This window comes from Sus scrofa, chromosome 17, assembly GCF_054392235.1.
Source record: "Sus scrofa isolate SSC_HxYL_T2T_F1_AM1 chromosome 17, Sscrofa_HxYL_maternal_Yorkshire_Landrace_v2.0, whole genome shotgun sequence".
Lineage (NCBI taxonomy): Eukaryota > Metazoa > Chordata > Mammalia > Artiodactyla > Suidae > Sus > Sus scrofa.
In genome coordinates this window covers 21,786,633-21,809,979 of record NC_139399.1, presented here as the reverse complement: position 1 = coordinate 21,809,979, position 23,347 = coordinate 21,786,633, and the positions used below count along the sequence as shown (strand labels likewise).

At 43.2% G+C, this 23,347-nt stretch overlaps 1 protein-coding gene and 1 long non-coding RNA gene across 8 annotated transcripts in view; one reads left to right on the top strand and one right to left on the bottom strand.

Moving 5' to 3' along the window:
• SHLD1 (shieldin complex subunit 1) overlaps nt 1–15,681 on the bottom strand; it is a 95,571-nt gene extending 79,890 nt beyond the window's left edge. The window contains exons 1-3 of one of the 7 annotated variants that reach the window (XM_085004468.1): nt 15,575–15,681; nt 6,919–7,100; nt 2,104–3,331 (exon numbers count right to left, since the gene is read on the bottom strand). In XM_085004468.1, coding sequence (XP_084860594.1) covers nt 3,267–3,331; nt 6,919–7,096 — 243 coding nt within the window. In that variant the 5' untranslated portion in view covers nt 7,097–7,100; nt 15,575–15,681 and the 3' untranslated portion in view covers nt 2,104–3,266. Of the gene's footprint in view, nt 1–2,103; nt 3,332–6,918; nt 7,101–9,847; nt 10,107–13,588; nt 13,622–14,567 lie in introns of those variants that run through there. The other 6 variants (XM_085004465.1, XM_085004466.1, XM_085004467.1 and 3 more) reach the window with 6 other exon arrangements.
• Nucleotides 672–8,943, top strand: LOC146395169 (uncharacterized). Its single transcript, XR_014832792.1, has 3 exons — nt 672–5,014; nt 6,430–7,695; nt 8,537–8,943. It is a non-coding gene; the product is annotated as an uncharacterized LOC146395169 (long non-coding RNA).
• Nucleotides 15,682–23,347: the final 7,666 nt, after the last annotated feature.

Sequence of the window (23,347 nt, the reverse complement as noted above, 5' to 3'; positions counted from 1 at the left end):
ATGAGCTGTGGTGTAGGTCGCAGACGCGGCTCGGATCCCGAGTTGCTGTGGCTCTGGCCACCAGCCTACAGTGGCTATAGCTCCAATTCAACCCCTAGCCTGGGAATCTCCATGTGCCGTGGGAGGGGCCCTAGAAATGGCAAAAAGACAACAAAACAAAACAAAAAAACACTGCCTGTGGATTCACTCTAGCTCTGCTATTTACTAAGTGACACTGGGAAAGTTTCTAACTTCTCCAAACTTCCATGTCCTTATGTATGAAATAGGGCTGATTTCTACTTCTTTGGTTAGTAGTAAAAAATAAAAGTGGCAAATTTGTGAGTCACTTAGTGTGGAGCCAATGACACACAAATCTTCCTAGCAAGTCCTCCCAGATCGGAGCAATCACTGCTCAGGCTTTCTAAGACTTCCGGTACCCCACTGTGCAAAGAGGAACGATCACGCACAGAACCTTCCTGGGGGAGTAATACAGCCAGTGTGAGTGCTGGAGAGGCTCAGGCGGGAGAGGAGACTGGACCCTAAGGATGGTTCTACGTGGAAAGGTCAAGCTTGGGGTCAGGGAGAGGGGGGGTAGTGTGAAAAGGGGTGAGGGTGCGAAGCCTAAACCGGAAGAAATCAAGTTCAGCAAACAGGCACACCTCCAAATCTCTTTCCTACCTGCCCTTGATTCCTTTTTTTTTTTTTTTTTTTTTTGTCTTTTTAGGGTCACACCTGTGGCATGTGGAGACTTCCAGGCTAGGGGTCCAATTGGAGCTGTAGACACTGGCCTAGGCCACAGCCACAGCAACGCAGGACATGAGCCACGTCTTTGATCTACACCACAGCTCATGGCAATGCCGGATCCTTAACCCATGGAGCGAGGCCAGGGATTGAACCTTCATCCTCATGGATGCCAGTCAGATTCGTTTCCGCTGAGCCATGACAGTAACTCCTGCCCTTGATTCTTACCTTGAACCTTTCTTTTAGGTTACACCTGAGCACCCTTAAACAACAACCTCCCTGTAAAAGCTAACATTTGAAGCTGTTTGTTTCTTAGTCTGGGCTACGTTTTTTTTTTTTTTTTTTTCCCACTGTACAGCAAGGTGGGCTACGTTTCAAATTGTTTTTTGAGAGATTCTGATGGTGACACATGAAGACCCTGGATACCTTTTAACTGAGCAGAGCCAAGAGGGCCTTCCCAAGACAGTCCCCTCCCCCACATCCTCTGCCTTAGCTCCTTTCCCAAGTACCTAGATAACAGTATCTGATACACATTTCCTGAGTTGTTGTACAGATGCTAAAATCCCCACCAAATGGAAGAAACTAACTACCTGATCATGAGCAAGTAGCCCGCAGACTTACTGGAGCCTGAGGATTGATAATGCTCACTTCTGTGGCCCTGCCCTGTTACTTCACGATCAATGAATCAGAGAATTATGCACGGGCTCACCACATATCCTGTGACCCCCTCATCCCTCATCTGGCTTTTAAAAATGCTTCCCTGAAACCCATGGGGGAGTGCAGGTGGTTTTGAGCATGAGCTGCCCGTTCTCCTTGCTTTGTACCCTGCAATAAATACTGCACTTTCCTTCACCACAACTCAGTGTCAGTAGATTGGCTTTACTGTGTGTGGGCAAGTAGACCCAGTTTGGTTTAGAAACAATCTGAGGGATAGGGCAGAACCCAAGCAGGGAAGAGAGAAAGTGAGAAGAACCAGGACTCTTCAGACACACGGTGACTCACCCGTGTGTGTGTCTGTCTTGACAGAAGTGGTGCAGAGTTCAGGCTGCTGCACAGTAGTCTCTAACTTTCTTTGCACACATTAAATGGCCGACAGTTCTGCCCTATTTCCATCAGCTACCCATTTTGACTTTTCTTCCAGGAGGCAGGTGAAATCTGACCATCTTCTCCTCCTACAATGACCATGCCATGGAGTTAAATGCAGACTTCACCTAACTCAGTGCTGCCTATGACTCCCAACCCTGACACATGGAACTTTCCAGAGTTATCCATAGCCAGCCTTAAGCTGGGGAGGGGAGGGGAATGGAGATGTTTTATGTTGTGATCAACTTCAGCCCTGAATCCATACAGACCTGTCTCTTAATGAAAGAATAATAATAGCAGTTAACATTTAACTCATTCATTCTTCATATAGTACTTGCTAGCCTGGAATTTATACTCCAGTGCAGGGAGACAAACAAATAAATGAAAAATCAAATACATAAAATGCCCTATGGTACAAGTGCTGGGAAGAATAAAGCCAGGGAAGGATATGATGAGGGCAGGTCAGCCTGAAGGCTCAGCAAGCTGGGCAGTGGCACAGGCCTGGCCCAGTTTGGGGGCAGCGCGGGGGAGGTAAAAGCTGAGGTCAGAGGTGGCAGGCCCAGGGCCCCAAGGGCATGGCACCAGGTAAGGCATTTGACTTCTCCCCTGAGTCAGATAAGAAGCCCTGGCTGGTTTGCACCAAGGGCTAACAAGATCTACATGCAACGTGGAGAGGAAGCTGGAGGAGCATCAGAGCAGATGTGGCAAAAGCTAGTTAGGAGACAGACAGATGACAGTGGCTTGGACCAGGGTGGTGGCAGCAGAGATGGCAACAACTGTTCAGATTCTAGATTTATTCTGAAGGAGAGGTGACAGGATTGGCTCATGGCTGGCTGGATGTGAGATTTAAGAGAAAGAAAGAAGTTGAGGATGACTTTCTGTGTAGGTGAACAGAAGGACAGAAGCAACTTTTTGAGATGAGAAGGCCTCAAAGAACAGGTGTTTATATGTATGTATGAGGAGGAAGTTGGAGAGGTGGTAGAAGATTTGGGGATTTGGTTTAGAATATGTCAAATGGAAGAAGTCCAACAGAAATCTAGGTGATGATGACACGTACATAGATGGTCTAAATGTCACGCCAGAGATCCAAGCTGGACAGAGAAATCTGGGACTGAGCAGGGTGTTGAGGGTATTTAAGGCCTGAGATCAGATAAGCTCACTGAGGAAGTGAGTGATGACAGAGAAGAGAGCTAGGGCTCCCCAACACTGACAGGCTGGAGGAGCAGAGAGCAACCAAGCAAAGGAGACTGAGAACAAATAGAAAAGTAAGAAAAGGACCATGAGATGCTGCTCCCCAGAAGGCCCAGTGAAGAAGGAATTCCAGAAGGAAAAGTCAATGTTGCTAATACATCCAGAAGGAGAAGACTTGAGACGTGACTGCTGGGTTTAACAATATGGCGGTCATGATCTTGACAAGCGTTATTTCCACGCAGTGAATGAGACGGAAGCCAGGTTGGAGGGGTTTAGGAAGAACTGGGGGTAGAGGCACTGGAGACAGCAGAGACAGCTGACTCTTCTGAGGGTTTTCCTGTACAAGAGAACAGAAGAATGAGACTAATTTGACAGGGATTGGGGGTCTAGGCTGGGCATTTTTGGAAGATGGGGGCTATCACAGCATGTTTGTTGGGGGAAATCAGTGAGGCAGGAGATCTCTGGAAATGATAACCTTGAATAGGTGAAAGCAGATGCACAGAAGTGAAAGGCAGGCAAGGATGGGTATCCCACAGAAGCAGGAGGGAAGGAAGCCGACAGATGTGGGTGTGAAGTCATTCCCTTCTGGGGGCTTCTGTTCTCTTGATGAAATAGGAAACTAAGGTTATCAGCTGAGAGAGAGGTTGAAGAAGATAAACAACTTTGCAAAGAGAATAGAAGATATTCCACAGTCATCCAGGAGGGTAGGAGGGTGAACATGCTTGGGAAACAGTGTGTGGTGGATGGGCAGCAAGGAGGTCCACTGGAGGTGGGAGGTCATGAACCTGAGAGGACCTTATCACAAGGATGTGCAGAAAAGGGAACTGTCACACAATGTCTGGAGGAATTAAATTGGTGCAGACACTGGTTTCTCAAAACACTAAAAAGAGAACTACCATATGACCCAGAAGTTCCTCTTCTGGGTATATATCCAGAAAAACAAACAAATAAACAAAACAAAACAAAAACAAAAACACTAATTGGAAAAGACACATGTACCCCAATGTTGACAGCAGCACTACTTACAATTGCCAAGAAACAGAATCAACCTCAGTATCCATTGATTGGTGAATGGATAAAAAAGATGTGGCATATGTATATACATACACAATGGGATATTAGCCACAAAAAGAGAATAAAATTTTGCCGTTTACAACAACATGGATGGACTTGGAGGTTATTATGCTAAGTGAAATAAGTCAGAGAAAGACCAACACTGTATGATATCGCTTATATGTAGAGTTCCAACTCAAAGCTAAAAAATAAAACACACTAGTGAATATAACAACAATGAAAAAAAAAACAGAATCACAGATACAGAGAACAACCTAATGGTTACCACTGGTGAGAGGGAAGGGAAAAAGGTAAGACAGAGAGAAAGGATTAAGACGTACAAACTTACGTACAAAATAAATAAGGATATACTGCACAACACAGGGAATATACTCAATATTTTATGATAACTATAAATGGAATATAACCTTTAAAAATTATGAATCACTATGTTGTACATTTGTACCATATAATATTGTCTATCAACTATACTTCAACAGAAAAATTTAAAACTAAATGGAGTCTGCACAGTGTGGTGGTATGTTAAGAGCACCAGGTGCTGAATTCATGAAGAGCTGGATTTCCAAGAGCCCATCACATGACAAGCATGATGCCTCACTCACTTTCACCCTAATTATGAGCGCCCCCAGCCCACAACAAGGCAGGAGTTACTATCTCCATTTTACTAATGAGGGGACCAACACAGAGAGGCCAGGTGAGGTGCCCAAGGCCAAGCTAGAGAAAGAAGCAGAACCAGATTTCACACCAGTCTAGGCCAGCACCCCCACTGGCAATGCCACACAAATGGTTGTCTCAACATCTGAGCGCTCCTTCCCACATTTAGGCCTTTATAAGGGTTTCCAAAAGAACTTTTTTCTATTTTCATTTTTTGCATGAAGTGTCTAGTTTCTGTTTTTGTCTTTTTGTTTGTTTTTGTCTTTTTCGGGTGCACCCACAGCATATGGAAGTTCCCAGGCTAGGGGTCAAGTTGAAGCTGTAGCCACTGGCCTACACCACAGCCACAGCAATGCCAGATCCAAGCCTCATCTGCAATCTACACCACAGCTCACAGCAACATCGGATCCTTAACCCACTGAGCAAGGCCAGGGATCAAAACTGTGTCCTCATAGATGCTAGTCAGATTCGTTTTCACTGAGCCACAAGGGGAACTCCCAAATGTCTAGATTATAAACAAATACTCCAATATAAATATTTCGATGGTCAACTCAATTCAAATGAATAACAGCTGCTTTTTTAGTAACGGAAACTAGAGCAGAGGTAGCAGGTTGGTAGGGAGAGAAAAGGTAAAATGGACTACTCTTCTGAGCCTAGAAAGAAAAAGGATAAGAAACGATCTAATACTTGGTCAGGAACTAACTTAATAAGAGACTGACTGATCCTGATTTCCCTACATCCTGAAAATCAAAACAGGATCAAGGAAGTTTAAAAAGTATTTTTTTCCCATAGAATTCTTTATTTTATTTTATTTTATTTTTTTGTCTTTTTAGGGCCACACCCATGGCATATGGAGGTTCCCAGCCTAGGATTTGAATCAGAGCTGTAGCCGTTGGCCTAAACCACAGCCATAACAACGCCAGATCTGAGCCGCATCTGCAAACTGCACCACAGCTCTCGGCAACACTGGGTCCCTGACCCACTGGGCAAGGGGTTGAACCTGGGTCCTCATGGATGCTAATCAGATTCATTTCCGCTGATGGGAGCTCCCCATGGAATTCTTAAAGACAATAATAGGACGCACCCTACTTATTGCCAAAGTTGAATTCATCATCATTTAGGCCCACATTTTCTTAGTGTACCTGAGTGTCTTTAAAAATATATATTTGGGTATCTTAATATTGACAAAAACAATAATAATAGCACAGAATAATGACAACTGACTGAGCACCTGTGTACAGCAAACATTGTGAAAAGTCCTTTACCTTGTTCCCTGGGTTAAACCTCACTCCATGAGGCAAGTATTTTAGTCACTACTTTGTAGATTCTGGAACTCAGAGGGCTTGAGAAACATGACCCAAGTCACACACCAGTAAGTGACCTGTGGACCTCCAGGCCTGGATTAGGCAATAAACAGGGAGGAGATGTTCTTTACAACCAGAGATGGTCACAATTACATCACAGAATTATCATTAAACTGAAATCATAGGAGTTCCTATTGCTCAGCGAAAAATGAACCAGACTAGTACCCATGAGGACTCAGGTTTGATTCCCGGCCTCAATCAGTGGATTAAGAATCTGGGGTTGCCTTGAGCTGTGATGTAGGTCGCAGATGTGGCTCAGATCTGGCATTGCTGTGGCTGTGGTATAGGCCAGCAGCTGCAGCTCCTACTTGACCCCCAGCCTGGGAACTTTCATATGCCAAAGTTGTGCTCCTAAAAAAAAAAATACAAAAAAACAACAACCCTTAAATCATAGACTTTCTGGCAATTCAGTCAGGGAATTAAAGAGAAGCTGTTCCCCAAATCCAGACCAGGCTTCATAAGAGGAAGACTAACATCCCTAGTGCTGTTAGCTATGACACAGGGCAAGCCCACGTGGCTCTCTTCTGAAGTTTTCAAAGAACAAAACCGAAAAACAATTCCACTCGTTCCCTATTGAACCAAGTGTTGCCTGTGTCTGAATGAATTCTGGACAGAGATCAGAAAGGGACTCAGACAAAAGGGCCTCCAGGAAACAGCTCCCTGTCGCAGTTACACCAGGGAGGCTGCCTTTGAAGTCTCTTCCAACGGTTTTGCTTACAGAAGATGTTTTTCTTCCCAAGACAGTGGACCCAGCCATTGGACGAGAGAAACAAAGGATCCCATACCTGCCTATGTTAGGATTTTTGCGTTTGTTTTAAACTCTGCTTCTTACCTGGATCCACATCAGAAGAGCAAGGAAATGAAAGGGCTTCCTCAGAACTGAAAGCCTCGCTGCTGGCCTCCTGGCTGGGTCTCTGCAACACGTAATCCCTTATGTCACAAGCGGATGGCAGGTCCAAAGCATTGCTTCCCTCCCACTGGCTACTTGGGGTGGCATCCTGGGTGGCCATCGCCCTGCCATGGCAAAAGAGAACAATTCAATACAGAAGGCATCGCCTAAGAGGAACCCCCAGCACAGTCATGGCTCAAAGCACCTCAAAGCCCCAATAACAGGAGAACCAGAATAATTTACTTTCCTGTCATTAATGGTCCTCCTTGTCTTCACTTTAGACCCAGTATTTGCTTATCCTGTTTCTTCATCAAGAGAAACAAATACTCACAGCACAGAAAGAAACCATGAATAACTTCAGCTGGAAGATGAGCCGCCTATCTGATAAGGATGAACTACTGCATGGCACTATAATCCAAGGACTGTATGAATAGCTAATGAAAAGGGGAACACCCCACATTTTAAATGGGACAACATTTTTAAACCATAGGTAGGGTCTGATCCAGATTTCATAAAGTAAAATACTCTGTGTGGGATGTGCATGTATGAAATATATACAGACCTGTAGTGATAAAACAAAACAAAAAAAGTCTGGAGGGTAGGCGTTCCTGTTGTGCCTCAGTGGAAACAAATCCGACTAGGAACCATGAGGTTGCGGGTTCCATCCCTGGCCTCGCTCAATGGGTTAAGGATCCGGCGTTGCTGTGAGCTGTGGTGTAGGTTGCAGACGCGGCTTGGGTCTTGCGTTGCTGTGGTTCTGGCACAGGCTGGCAGCAACAGCTCCAATTAGACCCCTAGCCTGGAAATCTCCATATGTCGTGGGTGTGGCCCTAAAACGACAAAAAGATAAAAAAAAAGTCTGGAGGGTATATCCCAGATTAATTTCAGTGGCAATTAATTCAGTGGTTTAATTTCTGGGTAGTGAGATTACAGCTGATTTGCATTTCCTTCTGTGGCCTTCAATTGCTGACACACTGGGACTGGGGAGCAAAGGTGAATGTGACAGAGGCCTCCTTCGAGTTACACAGGGACGATCCCAAACATAGGGACAGTGTTAACACGATGGTAAGATGGAGAGGAGGAGGTAGGCTTTTTGCAGGAAGGTGTCCCCACACATGGGGCAGGCTGGGCCATGGTGGGGGTTGGGGGGGGTGGGGCCAGCATGAGCCCCAGAAGAATCAGCTTGGGCAACGACAAGTGGCATGGGGTGTCAGGAGTTGAAAGTGAGAGAAGCAAGGACAGTTTACACACTGGGTGACTGGGGAAGGACAAACCCTGTGGTTTTGGATGGATGGTCATGGGGCCTCTGCCAGCTCTGGGAAGGGCAGCAGGGCCGGGGTGTGATCATGAACTTGGATACACACACTCTCTAGCTGAACTCTGGAGACCTTGAAGGTGGCTTATTGGGTTCAGCATTGGGACACTTCTTGTTAAAAATTAGGGAGTTCCCGTCGTGGCTCAGTGGTTAACAACTCCCACTAGGAACCATGAGGTTGCGGGTTCGATCCCAGGCCTTGCTCAGTGGGTTAAGGATCCGGCGTTGCCGTGAGCTGTGGTGTAGGTTGCAGACGCGGCTTGGGTCTTGTGTTGCTGTGGTTCTGGCACAGGCTGGCAGCAACAGCTCCGATTAGACCTGGGAACCTCCATATGCCACAGAAGCAGCCCTAGAAAAGGCAAAAAAACAAACAAACAAACAAAAAAAAGGTATTCCTGGAGTCCCTGTTTTGGCTGAGCAATAGTGAACCCGACTAGTATCCACGAGGATGCGGGTTCAATCCCTGGCCTCGCTCAGTGGGTTAAGGATCTGGTGTTGCCGTGAGCTATGGTGTAGGTCACAAATGTGGCTCAGATCTGGTGTTGCTGTGGCTGTGGCATGAGCTGGCAGCTGCAGCTCCGATTCGATCCCTAGCTTGGGAGCTCCATATGCTGCAGCAGCTCTAAAAAGACAAAAAAAAAAAAAAAAAAAAATTAGTTGTTTACCCTCCCTGGTTGATATCTACCTGTGGGTGCTGGGTTCTCTACTGGAGGGCTCTTAGCAGGGCATCCAGCCCTGCCCACGTCTCTGTAAAATAATTATGGGTCTGGGGAGATCTTGGACACTCTGCTACTCTGTCTCATGAGTTGTCATCAGTAAATCTTTTTTTCTTTTTCTTTTGTAGAAGGGGAGGGGTGAGTGCATGGGGCATGGCATGCACAATCTCTCCAGCCAGGGATAAAACCCGCGATACAGTAGTAACCCTAGCTACACCAGTGACAATGTCAGATCCTTAACCACTAGGCCACCAGGGAACTCCAGCAATAAATCTTGTTATATTTATTTAGGAACAGAAATAAGAGTCAAACTTAATACCTACATGGATCAAGGGGCTAAAGAGGTACCAAGAGTCAACAAAGAGTGGCAGCTTTGGTGACTGGGTTGCATCATCAACTGCATTAAAGCAGACAGGAGAAGGAACAGGTTTGGGAGGAGGCAGTATTCCAAATTATGGAATACTATCCAAATCTTAAAATGACAGTCAGAACTTGAAAGATGTATGTCTGAATGACAAAAGCAATTTCAGAATAACATGAATCATAATAATACGAGTAGTTAACATTTATTGAGTGCTTACTGGATGCCAGATGTTGTGCTAAAAGCTTCATCTACAGGTAATCCTAATTATTACCCTCACTTAGAGTCAGTCCCAAATACAGACAGAAGTGGAGTAACTCACCCCAAAACCCATCTAGAAAGTACCAACCTAGGATGAACCCAACTCCAAGACCTCCCAGCTTTCTGTGTTTGAAGAGCCTCCAAACTGCAACCCAAGCTACCACCTAATTTAGGCAAAGACCAAAGATAGGAGGTATAAAAACAAATCGACAGAGAGACCTGGCCAGATCCTTCTTGTTTGAGGACAACCAGTCACATGTTGTTGTGGACATTCACTCAGGCAGAGAATGAGCCAAGACATCAGCTGATTGCTTCTGAAAGGAGTGAAGTGACCAAGGTTCCCAAAGCAAGAACATCCTGTCTTTGCACATGTGCCACATTAGCCAACCAAGCCCCATGTTTCAGCAAACACCTCTGCTGCAGACATCTGTGGCTCCTCCTTCTGCCCTCATATTACCCAACACTGCTCTGGAGGCTTCTGGAAGGGAACAAACAGGTCAGTGAATGACATCCAAATATCCTGTCTGCCTACAAAACTGCCTTGAAATCAGCCATCAGCAGAAGGGGTCAATAGTGATATGAAATGAAAGGAGTCCAGTTTGCAAACAAATAGCGCCATGATGTGATACCTACTTTTTTTTTGTCTTTTTATGGCTGCACCCACGGCATATGGAGGTTCCCAGGCTAAGGGTTGAATCGGAGCTGTAGCCACCAGCCTACACCACAGCCACAGCAACCTGGGATCCAAGCAACATCTGTGACCTACACCACAACTCACATCAATGCAAGATTCTTAACCCACTGAGTGAGGCCAAGGATCAAACCCACGTCCTCATGGATTCTAGTTGGGTTCGTCAACTGCGGACCCATAACAGGAACTCCTCTACCTTTTCTTTTAGAATAATTTATAAGAAATATCAAGTACAACCCAAACTGGGCACTTGAACAAAAAAGGAAGGAAAGAAGGAAGGGAAGGGACGGAGGAAGGAAGGAAGAAAGAAAACTGCCTACTGAAAAGCAGAATGCTGTTTATTACAAAATAAGTGCCTGTGCATATACATTATTTGGGATTCGATGAATTTGTACAGGAGAAACAAGTAACAGGAACAGAGGAGACCTTTCTGACGGTCTGAAACCACCTAGGCTGGCAAGTAGAATGCAACAATTATCCTTTGCCCCCAAACTTTTAATATGTTGTTTAATTTCCTTCTCCAGAAGTGCTTGTTTTCTTCTCTTAAAACTGCTTTAGCAGTTCCTGCTGTGATGCAATGGGTTAATGATCTGGCTTGTCTCTGTGGCATTGGTGGTTCAATCGCTGGTCCAGTGTAGTGGGTTAAGGATCTGACATTGCTGCAGTTGTGCCATAGGCTGCAGATGCAGATCAGATTCGATCCCTGCCTCAGGAACTTCCATATGCCACAAGTGCAGCCAAAAAAAAAAAAAAGGAAAAAAAAGGGGCTTTAATGCCACAATCTAAATATTCTTTTCCAGGGAGTTCCCTTTGTGGCTCAGTGGTTAACAAACCCGACTAGGATCCATGAGGATAAGAGTTCAATCCCTAACCTTGCTTAGTGGGTAAGGATCCAGCATTGCCGTGAGCTGTGGTGTAGGTCGCAGACGCAGCGCGAATCTGGCATTGCTGTGGCTGTGGCATAGGCTGGCAGCTGCAGCTCCGATTCGACCTCTAGCCTGAGAACCTCCATATGCTGCAGGTGCAGCCCTGAAATAGCAAAAAAAAAAAAAAAAAAAAAAAATATATATATATATATTTATTCTTTTCCAGTACTGGGGAGGATAGGATGCCCCATGACTGTAGACACAAAAGGTTTCACAGTACATTAAACACCTGCTTACCAAGAGAAAGAGGCCGTTGCCCTACAGATTCTTACAGACTTAGAAAACAACTCAGTCAGGATATATGTAAACAAAAAAGTTTAATTTCATTTACTTTTTTTTTTCAATTAAGGCTCTTTCCTCCCAATATTTTACAGGAGAAATTAAAAAAAAAAAAAAAAAAAAAAGAATTAGTGGAAAGGAGTTCCCTGTGGCCCAGCAGGTAAAGAATCCGGTGCAGCAGCTTGGGTTCCTGCTGTGGCGTGGGTTTGATCTCCGGCCCAGAACTTCCAAAAAAACAAATTAAAAAAAAAAAAAAAAAAAAACAGCTGTCAAAAAAAGAAAAAAGGTAAGTGTAAAGAATTTTATACAATGACCATCCATACAACTACTGCCTATATTTCTTTATTCTTATGTAACTTTTTTTTTTTTTTTTTTTTTGCTTTTTTGCACCATACCTGAGGCATATGGAGGTTCCCAGGCTAGGGGTCAAATTGGAGCTGCAGCTGTCAGCCTATGCCACAGCCACAGCAACATGGGATCTAAGCCACATCTGTGACCTACAGCACAGCTCATGGCAGCGCTAGATCCTTAACCCACTGAGCAAGGCCAGGGATCGAACCTGCATCCCCATGATACTAATCAGGTTCATAACCCACTGTGCCATGTCAGACCTCCCATTATGTAACTTATTTAAACAAACAAATTAGTTCACCCATTTCTTTCACCACCACCCCTACTTCTGGCAAAGACCAATCTGTTCTCTGTATCTATAAGCTTCATATAAATATATTTTATATATATAAATTTTTTAGATGCTACAAATGAGTGAGATCATAAAGTATTTGTCTTTCTCTGACTCATTTCACTTATAATGCCCTCTAGATCATTCATGTTGTTGCAAATGGCAAGATTTCATTTTTTTAATGGCTGAGTAATACATATTTATTTATTTACAGATATGTATACATACATATAAAAAGGATTATACTCCATGACCAAGCAGAACTTATCCCAGAAATGCAAAGTTGCTTTAATGTCAGAAAATCAAGCAATGTAATACACTACATTAGTAGAATAAGGGGCAAAAACCACAACAGACAGACACACAAATAATCATTTGACAAAGTCAGAAACCCATTCATGATCAAAACACTCAGCAAACTAGGAATGGAAGGGAACTTCCTCAATCTGATACAGGGCATTTTTAAAAAACCCATAGCTAGCATTGTACTTCATGGTGAAAGATTGAATTCTTTCAGTTCTTTTTTTGTTCCCAAGATCAGGAACAATTCAATATTATCCACTCTCATCGCTTTTATTCAGCATTTTACTGGAGGTTTCAACTGCACGAATAGACGAGAAATGAAATAAAAGCCTTCCAGATTGCAAAGAGATAAGTAAAACTATTTATATTAGCAGAAGACATGATGTTATATATAGGAAGTCCCAAAAAGTCCACTTAAAAAACTATTAGAAAAATTTAAAAAGTTGACAAGGTTGCAGGATATAATATCAACACAGAAAAATCATTTGCATTTATATATACTAGTAGTAATCTGATCATGAAATTAAGAATAACATTAATTTCATTTATAATAGTATCAAAAAGAATACTTAAGTATATACATTTAATAAAAATGTGTAGGGCATGTACACTGAAAACTATCTAAAAATGTTTAAAGAAACTAAAGATCTAAATGAGTGGAAAGACACTCTATATTCACGGAATGGGAGACTTACTATCTCATTTATTTTTAAATTTTATTGAGGTAGAGTTGATTTATAATGTGTTAATTTCTTCTGTATAGCAAAGTAATTCAGTTTATATATATAACTGAATATATACACACACACACTTTTTATTATGGTTTATCACAAGATATTGAAGATAACTCCCTGTGCTATACAGTAGGACCTTGGCTTTTTATCCATCCTATATGCAATAGTTTGCATCTGCTAATTCCCAACTCCCAATCCTTTCTTGCCCCACCCCATCCCCTTGGCAACCACAAGTCTATTCTCTCTATCTGCGAATCTGTTTCTATTTCACAGACATATTCATTTGTGTGTTATTTTGGATTTCACATATAAGCGATATATGATATTTGTCTTTGTCTGACTTACTCTGGTTAATATGATGATCTCTATGTCCATCTATGTTGCTGCAAATGGCATATTACGTCGTTATTTTTCACAGCTGAGTAATAATTCATGGTATACATCACATCTTCCTAATCCATTCATGTGTTGATGGACATTTAGATTGTTTCCATGTCTTGACTATTTTAAATAGTGCTGCTGTTAACATAAGGGTGCATTTATCTTTTTGAATTATGGTTTGTCTGGATATATGCCCAGGAGTGGGACTGCTGGATCATATGGCTACTCTATTTTTAGTTTCTTAAGGAACCTCATACTGTTTTTCATAGTGGCTGCCACCATTTACATTCCCACCAACACTGTAGTAGAATTCCCTTTTCTCCACACCCTCTCCAGCATTTATTTGCAGACTTTCCAACCACGGCCATTCTGACCGGTGTGAGGTGGTACCTCACTGAAGTTGTGATTTGCATTTCTCTAACAATTACCAATGACAAACATCTTTTCATGTGCCTATTAGCTATCCGTAAGTCTTCTTTGGAGAAATATCTATTTAAGTCTTCTGTCCATTTTTTTTTATTGGGTTGTTTTCTTTTTTGCTATTGACTTATATGAGCTGTTGATAAATTTTGGAAATTAAGCCCTTATCAGTCATATCATTTGCAAATATTTTCCCTCAGTCCATAGGTTGGAAGACTTACTATTTTAAATGGTAATATTGCCCAAATCGATGTACAGGCAAATGAAATTCTTGTCAAAATCTAAGTTGGCTTTTTTTTAAAATTGCAGATACTGACAAAACTGCTTAAAAAACTCGTATGGAAATGCAAGGGATCCACACAGACAAAACAATCTTAAAAAAGAAGAACAAAGTTGGAGTACTCATTCTTTCTAATTTCAAAACCAATCACAAGCTTCAGGAATCATGGCTGTGTAGAACTGTAATAAGGATAGACATATAGATTAATGGAATAAAACTGAGAGTCCAAAAGTAAAAGCTTACATTTATGGCCAATTTATTTTCCCCAAGGTGCTGAGATAATTTCACACGGTAAGAATGGTCTTTTCAATGCTGAGACAACTGGATATCCATATGCAAACAGGTAAAATGGCTCAAGTACTTTGGAAAACAGTTTAGCAATTCCTCAAATGGTCAGCGTTACAGCTGGATCTGGCAACTCCTCTCGTAGATATATGTACATGCTCAAGAGAAATAAAAACATGTGTCCACACAAACTTTATACAAATGTTCACAGCAGCCAAAAAGTGGAAACAATCCAAATGTCCATGAACTGATGAATGGCTGAATAAAATGTAGTATATGAAAACCAGGAATATTTTTCAGCAATAAAGGAACTAAGTTCCAATACATGCCACAAGAACTTTTTAAAACATTTTACTTAGTGAAAGAATTTAGTCAAGAAAGACCACTTATTGTAGGATTCCATTTACATCAAATACGCAAACTGACAAATCTATAGAGACAAAAAGTAGACTAATAATTGCCTAGGACTGGGGAGGTCCTCGTTGGGGGGGGGGGAGGTGACTGCTAATGAGTACAGGGTTTTCATCACCTGGAGCTGATGGAAATATTCTAAAATTAGATTTTGGTTATGGAAACACAATTCTGAGGATATACGAAAACCCACTGAATTGACACCTACAGCAAGTGGAAGTTCCAGGCCAGGGATCAAACCCATACTGCAATAGGGACCTTCGACACAGGAGCAGAATGACAGATCCGTAACCCGCTGTGCCACAAGGAACTTCCAATTTTTATACTTTATGCAAATTGTATTATAATATGTGAATTATATCTCAATAAGTTTGTTTTTTAAAAAGAAGAACCAAAGCTCATCTAGACACGGCCCGCAAATTCTGGGACTTCCCCAAAGCGGTGGCTGAGACGCCCCATGTAATGGGAGGGGAGGAGTTTGGGAATGTGCCAAGGAAAGCAGCCATAACTTCCCAGTTTGGAAAGAACGGCTGAAGTCTTGTGGAGAGTCCTACCTTTCCCCCAATTCAAGGCACTCGAGCGTCTGCAACGAAAACTGACCTAGAAAAGTCGCCAGGGCCCACTGACACTCACCACCCCGAAACAGCAGCGGCTTCCAACCGGAAGCGGAGGCCCCATGTTTATTACGGGAAAAGCGAGGTTGAAAGGAAGTCGCTGGAACCATCTTTGCTAAGGGCAGGAAAGACCAAGGGGAGGGAGTTGCGGCCATCTTGACTGAGGGCATGGGTATAGCCAATGATGCGTTCCACGTAGGGCTAGTTTCGGCAGTTTCTAGAGGTTTTATTGATGAGTGTGCTTGGTAGACGCTAAAGGGAACAAGAAAAATATTTTAAATTTTTGAAAACTTCAATATCTACACTTTGAAAAACATGAAAAGTAGAGAGATTTAAAAAGATAATGTTAATATTTCAATATGTTGCAGGCGGGTACTGCTGCACACCGCCAAAATGTCAGGACCACAGATAAGCGAATGAGGGTTACTATTTCCATCTCATCATATTCTTGAAAAAGCACTGTACACCTACAGCCTCCTATAGATGCCTACACTAGTATAGAACCCCATAAGTTAGGAATCTTATGCTCAGGATGAAGATTTTAAATAACACTAGCTGAAGTTCGGCGAACTACCTGCCAGATACTACAGTCTGGCTGATATAGTGACGTTTTGAAGTCAAATTTAAAGATACAATTAGAAGTAAAACGTTCCTTCACATTCAGACAAACCTAACACAGTAAATATAAATTCAGCTTTTGCTTCCAGCTTTGTGCTTTGATAATCAGTGTATAATTTTGATTTTCACTTTTTTCTATGTAATATATCTCATTAAAAACTCTTCCAGGGAGTTCCCTGGTGGCCTAAAGATTAAGAATCAGCCATTGTCACTGCTGTGGCTCAGGTTATTGCTGTGGCTCAGGTTCAATCCCTGGCCCAGGAATTTCTGCATGCCCCCCCAACAAAAAATAGAAATGATAAACTCAAATGTTATTGAATGAAATTAATTATCTGATTATACAACAATTTAGAATGACTTTAGGAGAGCCCGTCCTGGTGCAGTGGAAACAAATCTGACTAGGAACCATGAGGTTGCAGGTCTGATCCCTGAGGATCTGGCGTTGCCATGAGCTGTGGTGTAGGTCACAGACACGTGGCTCAGATCTGGCATTGCTGTGGTTCTGGCATAGGCTGGGGGCTACAGCTCTAATTAGACCCCTAGCCTGGGAACCTCCATATGCCACAGGTGTGGCCCTAAAAAAGACAAAAAGACAAAAAATAAAATAAAATAAAATAAAATAAAATGACTTTAAATATAACAAAAGAAAATTCCGATCATTCACTGCATTCTCAGTTTTCCTGTCTCTTTAGTCTTGCTTAATCTCTGTTTCTCCATTTTTCTTTGTATTTCTTGGCACTGACATTTTGAAGAGTACAGTTCAGTAATGAGTAGAATGTCCCTCAATTTGAGTTTGTCTGATGATACACCTGGTTCTCAACGGCACTGAACATTGCTGATCACTCCCTCCTTCTGTAAAGCCCTTGTCCCTGAGCTTCTCTGATACCGCTTTCTTCTAATTTTTCTCTTTCCTCTCAAAAATTCATCTACAAATTCCTTTATAAGCTCTTCTTTCTCTTCAATGTGGGCCTCTGTCAGGGTTCTTCCGTCTTCTTTTCTTGTCCCTTCTACGCAGATGATTCCCAAGCCTCTAAGCCTAGGCTCCTCCTGAGGTCCAAGTTAACACACCCTCCAGTGCATTTAACTCACCCTCTCCCTCCTCCCAATCACCCTGTCCTGTTACCTGAAAAATGGGTTCACCTCTTAGTGGGTGTCAAACCATAATACAAGCCAAAGATTGAAAGAAAGAAGGGTTTATTATTTGCAGCAAGTAAGGAGAACACCAGAATCTTTCCCAAAGCAGTGTCTCTTTGACCTGCAAAACTGGGGGATCTTTAAGCTAAGGTACGTGCTTATTCATGAAGGGACTTGAGCAGTGTATGCATATTCATGAAGGGGCTTGAGCAGAGGATTCCACGTAAAATTGGGGCAAAGGTCAACAGAGTCCAAACTTTAGTTGATTGAAGTTACAAGTGTCAGCAAAGATTAATATCATCATCCCTTAAATTCTAGGGGGTTGAATGCACCACAAGGGGTTAAATTCTGCAGAACAGCTCAAGAAAGTGTTTCATGGTAATCTTTAAAATTGGAACAAAACCAGAAGTCTTTACAACAGATTTTTTTTTTTTTTTTTTTTTTTTTTTGTCTTTTTGTCTTTTTGTCATTTCTTGGGCCGCTCCTGCAGCATATGGAGTTTCCCAGGCTAGGGGTCTAATCGGAGCTGTAGCCACCAGCCTACGCCACAGCCACAGCCACACAGGATCCGAGCCATGTCTGCAACCTACACCACAGCTCACGGCAACACTGGATCCTTTAACCCACTGAGCAAGGGCAGGGATCGAACCCGCGACCTCATGTTTCCTAGTCGGATTTGTTAACCACTGTGCCACGACGGGAACTCCTTTACAACAGATTTATTGTCTTTGTTATTGTTACTTCTCTTGCCTGATAATTCCTGTCCTCTTTTGTTCCCTTAAGATCATTAATTACTGAATCTTGTTCAAGGGCAAGTATTACTGCCAGCCTTAGGCCAAAATGGCTTCTCTTATGTCAAGAAAGCCTTGCCTGGTTCTCTTTCTGGGGACCCCCACCCTATCTGCTTACACTCCCACTCAAAATTTCCTGTGTCATTGAGTCAGAACATTTAGTTGCCAAAGTCAGAAACTATTTTTACTCTCTTTGTCGGCGCCGTTGGCATTTCCCAGGCCAGGGATGGAATCAAAGCTGAAGGGAGCTTCGACCCGTGGACCTAATCCACAGCTGTGGCAACTCTAGATCCTCAACCCACTGTACTGGGCTGGAGATCAAACTGGCAATGCCACAGAGACAAGCTGGGTCATTAACCCCCTGCACTGCAGCGGGAAATCCTAAAGATAAAATCTTTTTGTCCTCCTTTGTCAGCATATCCCATATCCATCAGCATTCAAAGCCTTGGTCTATATTAACTATCTCTTTTTCTTAAATTAAAACACAGATTTATTTTTTATTTTTCAGTGCTGGCAATTATAACCCACTATGCCATGCCATGACCTAGTAATGGTTAGGATTCCTAGTTTAAAAAAGTTCCTTAAAAATCTATGCAGGAGGAGTTCCCATTGTGGCACAAATCCAACTAGGAACCATGAGGTTGTGTGTACGATCCCACACAACTTGCTCAGTGGGTTAAGGATCTGGCGTTGCCGTGAGCTGTGGTGTAGGTTGCAGACATGGCTTGGATCCTGCGTTGCTGTGGCTGTGGCTATGGCATAGGTTGGCAGCTGTAGGTCCGATTAACCCCTAGCCTGGGAACCTCCATATGCCTCGGGTGTGGCCCTAAAAAAAAGCAAAAAAAACAAAAAAATAAAAAAAACAACCTATGCAGGAGTTCCTGTTGTGGCTCAGCAGGTTAAGAACCTAACCTATCCATGAGGATAAGGGTTTGATTCCTGGTCTTGCTCAGTGGGTTAAGGATCCAGTGTAGCCACAAGCTGCTGTGTAGGTCACAGTTGTGGCTTGGATCAGGCATTGCTGTGGCTGTAGTGTATAGCTCCAGTTCGACCACTAGCCTGGGAACTTCCATGCTGAGGGTGTGACCCTAATAAAAGAAAAAAAGATCTATGCAAAAAAATTATTATTTTAAGTGAATCTGTTACTTAAATGGAGGTCTCATGCTATATTGACTATTTCTTAATTCTCTCCATCCTCAATGCAGCTTTCTGGGTACAGTTCATCATTATCTACCACCTGGATGACAGCAGCTTTCCAACTCCCTTGCAGCCAGACTTTTCTTTTTAAAATAATGAGTAATCTCACCACTTTCTTCCCCTCAGGCTAAAACTCAAACTTTTTTTTTTTTTTTTTTTTCTTTTTAGGACTGCACCAGTGACATATGGAAGTTCATGGCCAGGGGTCAAATTGGAGCTGCAGCTGCCGGGCTACACCACAGCCACAGCGACTCCAGAACTGAGCCACATCTGCAACCTACACTGCAGCTCACGGCAAGCTGGATCCTTAACCCACTGAGCGAGGCCAGGGGTTGAACCCAAGTCCGCATGGATACTGGTTGGGTTCGTTACCACTGAGTCATGACGGGAACTCAAACTCAAACTTCTTAACCAGACTTAGAAGATCCCTGCTCCCAAGAGAATGTCCCATTGCTATTCGCCAACCCTCTACCTACACATTGTTTTCTTTTCCTTAAATACTCCCTGCCTGCTCTCTCTTGCCTCTGGGCTTTTTACTCCTATAATTTCCTTCTTTAGGAACCTCTTATCTCCTCTGACTTGAAACCTTCTCTGACTTGACAAATATCAGTTAGTTGTCTCTCCTAGGAAAGCTCACATTCCTCCACTTACCTGTTACCCTAAACTCTTACATTTTTTGTTTCCCTCACTAGGCTGTAAGTGCCTTAAGAGCAAGTACCACATCTATTTCATACTTGTAGTCCTGAGCCCAGCCCAGGGACTCACAAGTAAGTGTTCACGCAAGTGCTGTTATATACAAAAATTTAGCAGTCTCTCTGCGGGTATCCTCCGTTCCCCACCCCAGCTCACCCCTCTCAATACCTGTATCCTCCAAGAAGTCTGAAAAACATGACTTCTGGAGTTTCCGTTGTGGCTGAGTGGTAACAAACCCGACCAATATCCATGAGGATGCGGGTTTGATCCCCAGCCTCGCTCAGTGGCTCAGGGATCTGGTGTTGCCACGAGTTGTGGATCCCATGTTGCCGTGGCTGTGGTATAGGCCAGTGGCTGCAGCTCCAGTATGACCCCTAGCCTAGGAATTACCATAGGCTGTCGATGCAGCCCCAAAACAAGACTTCTTCCTGGCCTGTTTTCAGTGAAAAACTTTTCGAGGCTTTTGCCACCGTCACCCTTTTCCTGAAAAACAAATTTGTTTGCTTATCAACAAATTCTCATTTATTCTCCTGTGACCCTTCCACGATAAGCTTCATTTTTCTGATGGGAGCAATTTTCTGGAGCAAATTTCCAAAGTCTGAAGTGACTTTCTTTGCCGTACAGCATGCCTCTGACCAGCCTTTCTTCCCACTTTGACTGGATCAGTGCACAAGAAATGAAAACTAATTGAAGCCATCATCAAAACAAAACAGTCAATAGTTGGGACCTTTAATCTGCAGAGACAGCAAAATAAAGAGTTTATTGCATTCTCAAAGGGCCAAAAGGAAATGCTGTTTTGCCACTGATTGTATAAGGACTGTATGAATCAAGTTAGGTCACAGTCTCACAAAACCCTTAGATTTCATAGTCGATTTTTCTGCCATGAGCTAAGCCAGCTACTTCAGCCAAATCTCTTTCAGCAGAAAGAAATCACTTTAGGTGAAAGACCAAAACAGCTCTTTCAAAGGAGAATAATATTTGCAATGACCTTATCGCTGATATTCTGAACCTTGATCTAATTGCTCTCCCATCTGGGGATCTAGCTTTAAGAAAGAAGAAATCTTATTTCAAGGGTGAAGTAATTAGTGAATTTCAAAGCAGATATCTTATTGTTTTTTAGTCATGCAGTATTATAAAGTCATAATCAGGCCATAAGTTGATAACCATGGCAAGACTGGAAGATCCATAAAGGTGGAGGTGTGGTTTCTGTTTGCCAGTGAATGCCCAACGCTGGACAGTGTCTCACTCAGTTCCTTCTATATTTATAATGAACATAAGCTTGGACCTTAAGATCTAAAATCAATACTAGCATAATACTACGCAAAGGGTAAAGACTAAAAAACACTGCTTGTATGGAGTTCCCACCATGGCACAGTGGGTTAAGAATCTGACTGCAGCAGCTCAGGTCTCTGCAGAGGTGCTGGTTAGATTCCAGGGCCTTTATCGTGGGTTACAGGATCTCGTTTCTGCAGCTATGGCTCTGGTCACAGCTGCAGCTAAGATTCAACCCCTGGTCCAGGAACTTCCCTATGCTGCAGGTGCTGCCATTAAAAAAAAAAAAAAAAAAAATAGGAGTTCCCATCGTGGCGCAGTGGTTAACGAATCCGACTAGGAACCATGAGATTGCGGGTTCGGTCCCTGCCCTTGCTCAGTGGGTTGACGATCCAGCGTTGCTGTGAGCTGTGGTGTAGGTTGCAGATGCGGCTTGGATCCCCCGCGTTGCTGTGGCTCTGGTGTAGGCCAGTAGCCACAGCTCCGATTCGACCCCTAGCCTGGGAACCTCCATATGCCGCGGGAGCGGCCCAAGAAATAGCAAAAAGACAAAAAAAAATAAAAAAATAAAAAATAAAAATAAAAATATAGCCTGTTGGACATTGCATAACACTAGGGAAAAGCATCACTTCCTGGCACTTTGCGCCCATGAGGGATTGACAGATAATGAGCGATTTCATGATGACAGGGACAGATATGTCTGACCTATGGCCCAGAGCCACTGTGGATTGTCTACACTCCCCTCTGGAGCAACAGGCATCAGAATGTACAGTCAGGAGACTGACCTTCAATCCTAGCTCTCTTACTGGCCAATTTTATGACTATACCCATTTAACCTCTGTAAGCTTTAATTTTCCCATCTCTAAAAAGGGAACAACAAATGCTTTCCAGACTATTTTAAAAACAAATACTAGGATGGAGTTCCCATCATGGCTCAGCAGTAATGAAACTTGACGAGTATCCATGAGGATGAGGGTTCAATCCCTGGTCTTGCTCGGTGGGTTAAGGATCTGGTGAGCTGTGGTGTAGGGTCACAGATGTGGCTCAGATCTGGCATTGCTGTGGCTATGGTGTAGGCCAGCAGCTGCAGCTCCAAATTAACCCCTAGCCTGGGAACGTCCATATGTCAAGCTTTCGGCCCTAAAAAGACAAAAAACAAAACAAAACAAAAAAAACCAAACAAACCAAAAAACAAAAACAAACAAACAAATACTAAGAGTTCCCTGCTGGACTAGTAATTAAGGATCCAGAGCTGTCACTGCTGTGGCACGGGTTCCATCCCTCTCCTGGGAACTTCCGCATGCCGCAGGTGCAGCCAAACAAAACAAAACAAAACAAAAACTGCTTGATGGAGTAATGGACTGGATGATGGCCAACAGTTCTAAATTCACTTTCCTCCCAAATTAATGACTTGAATAACGCCAGTGTAACTGAGCCAGGGTTTGTTTTTCCCTGTGGAGCAGAAAGCCAAATTCTGACAGCGGGTGTTTGCATCACATTAAGGGTTTATTTGCAGGATGCCAAGCAAGGGAGTGGGAGAGGAGCCCCAGATCTACTCCATCTTGGTCTTTGAGTTGGGGATGTTTTAAAGGGGAGGAGCAAAGAAACTGGGATTAATCATCATCTTGTGACATTTCTGGGACATTTCTTTCTTTCTTTCTTTTTTTTTTTTTTTGGTCTTTAGGGACGCACCCACAGCATATGGAGGTTCCCAGGCTAGGGATCCAATAGGAGCTGTAGCCACCAGCCTACGCCACAGCCACAGCAACTTGGGATCCAAGGTGAACCTGCAACCTACACCACAGCTCACGGCAATGCCAGATCCCTAACCCACTGAGCGAGGCCAGGGATCGAACCCGAGTCCTCATGGATGCTAGTCGGGTTTGTCAACCACAGATTGAGGCCAGGGATCGAACCCCCACCCTCATGGACACTATGTTGGTTTCTTAACCCACTGTGCCACAATGGAAACTCCTAGGAAATAATTTGTTTGTTTTCTTTTTCTTTC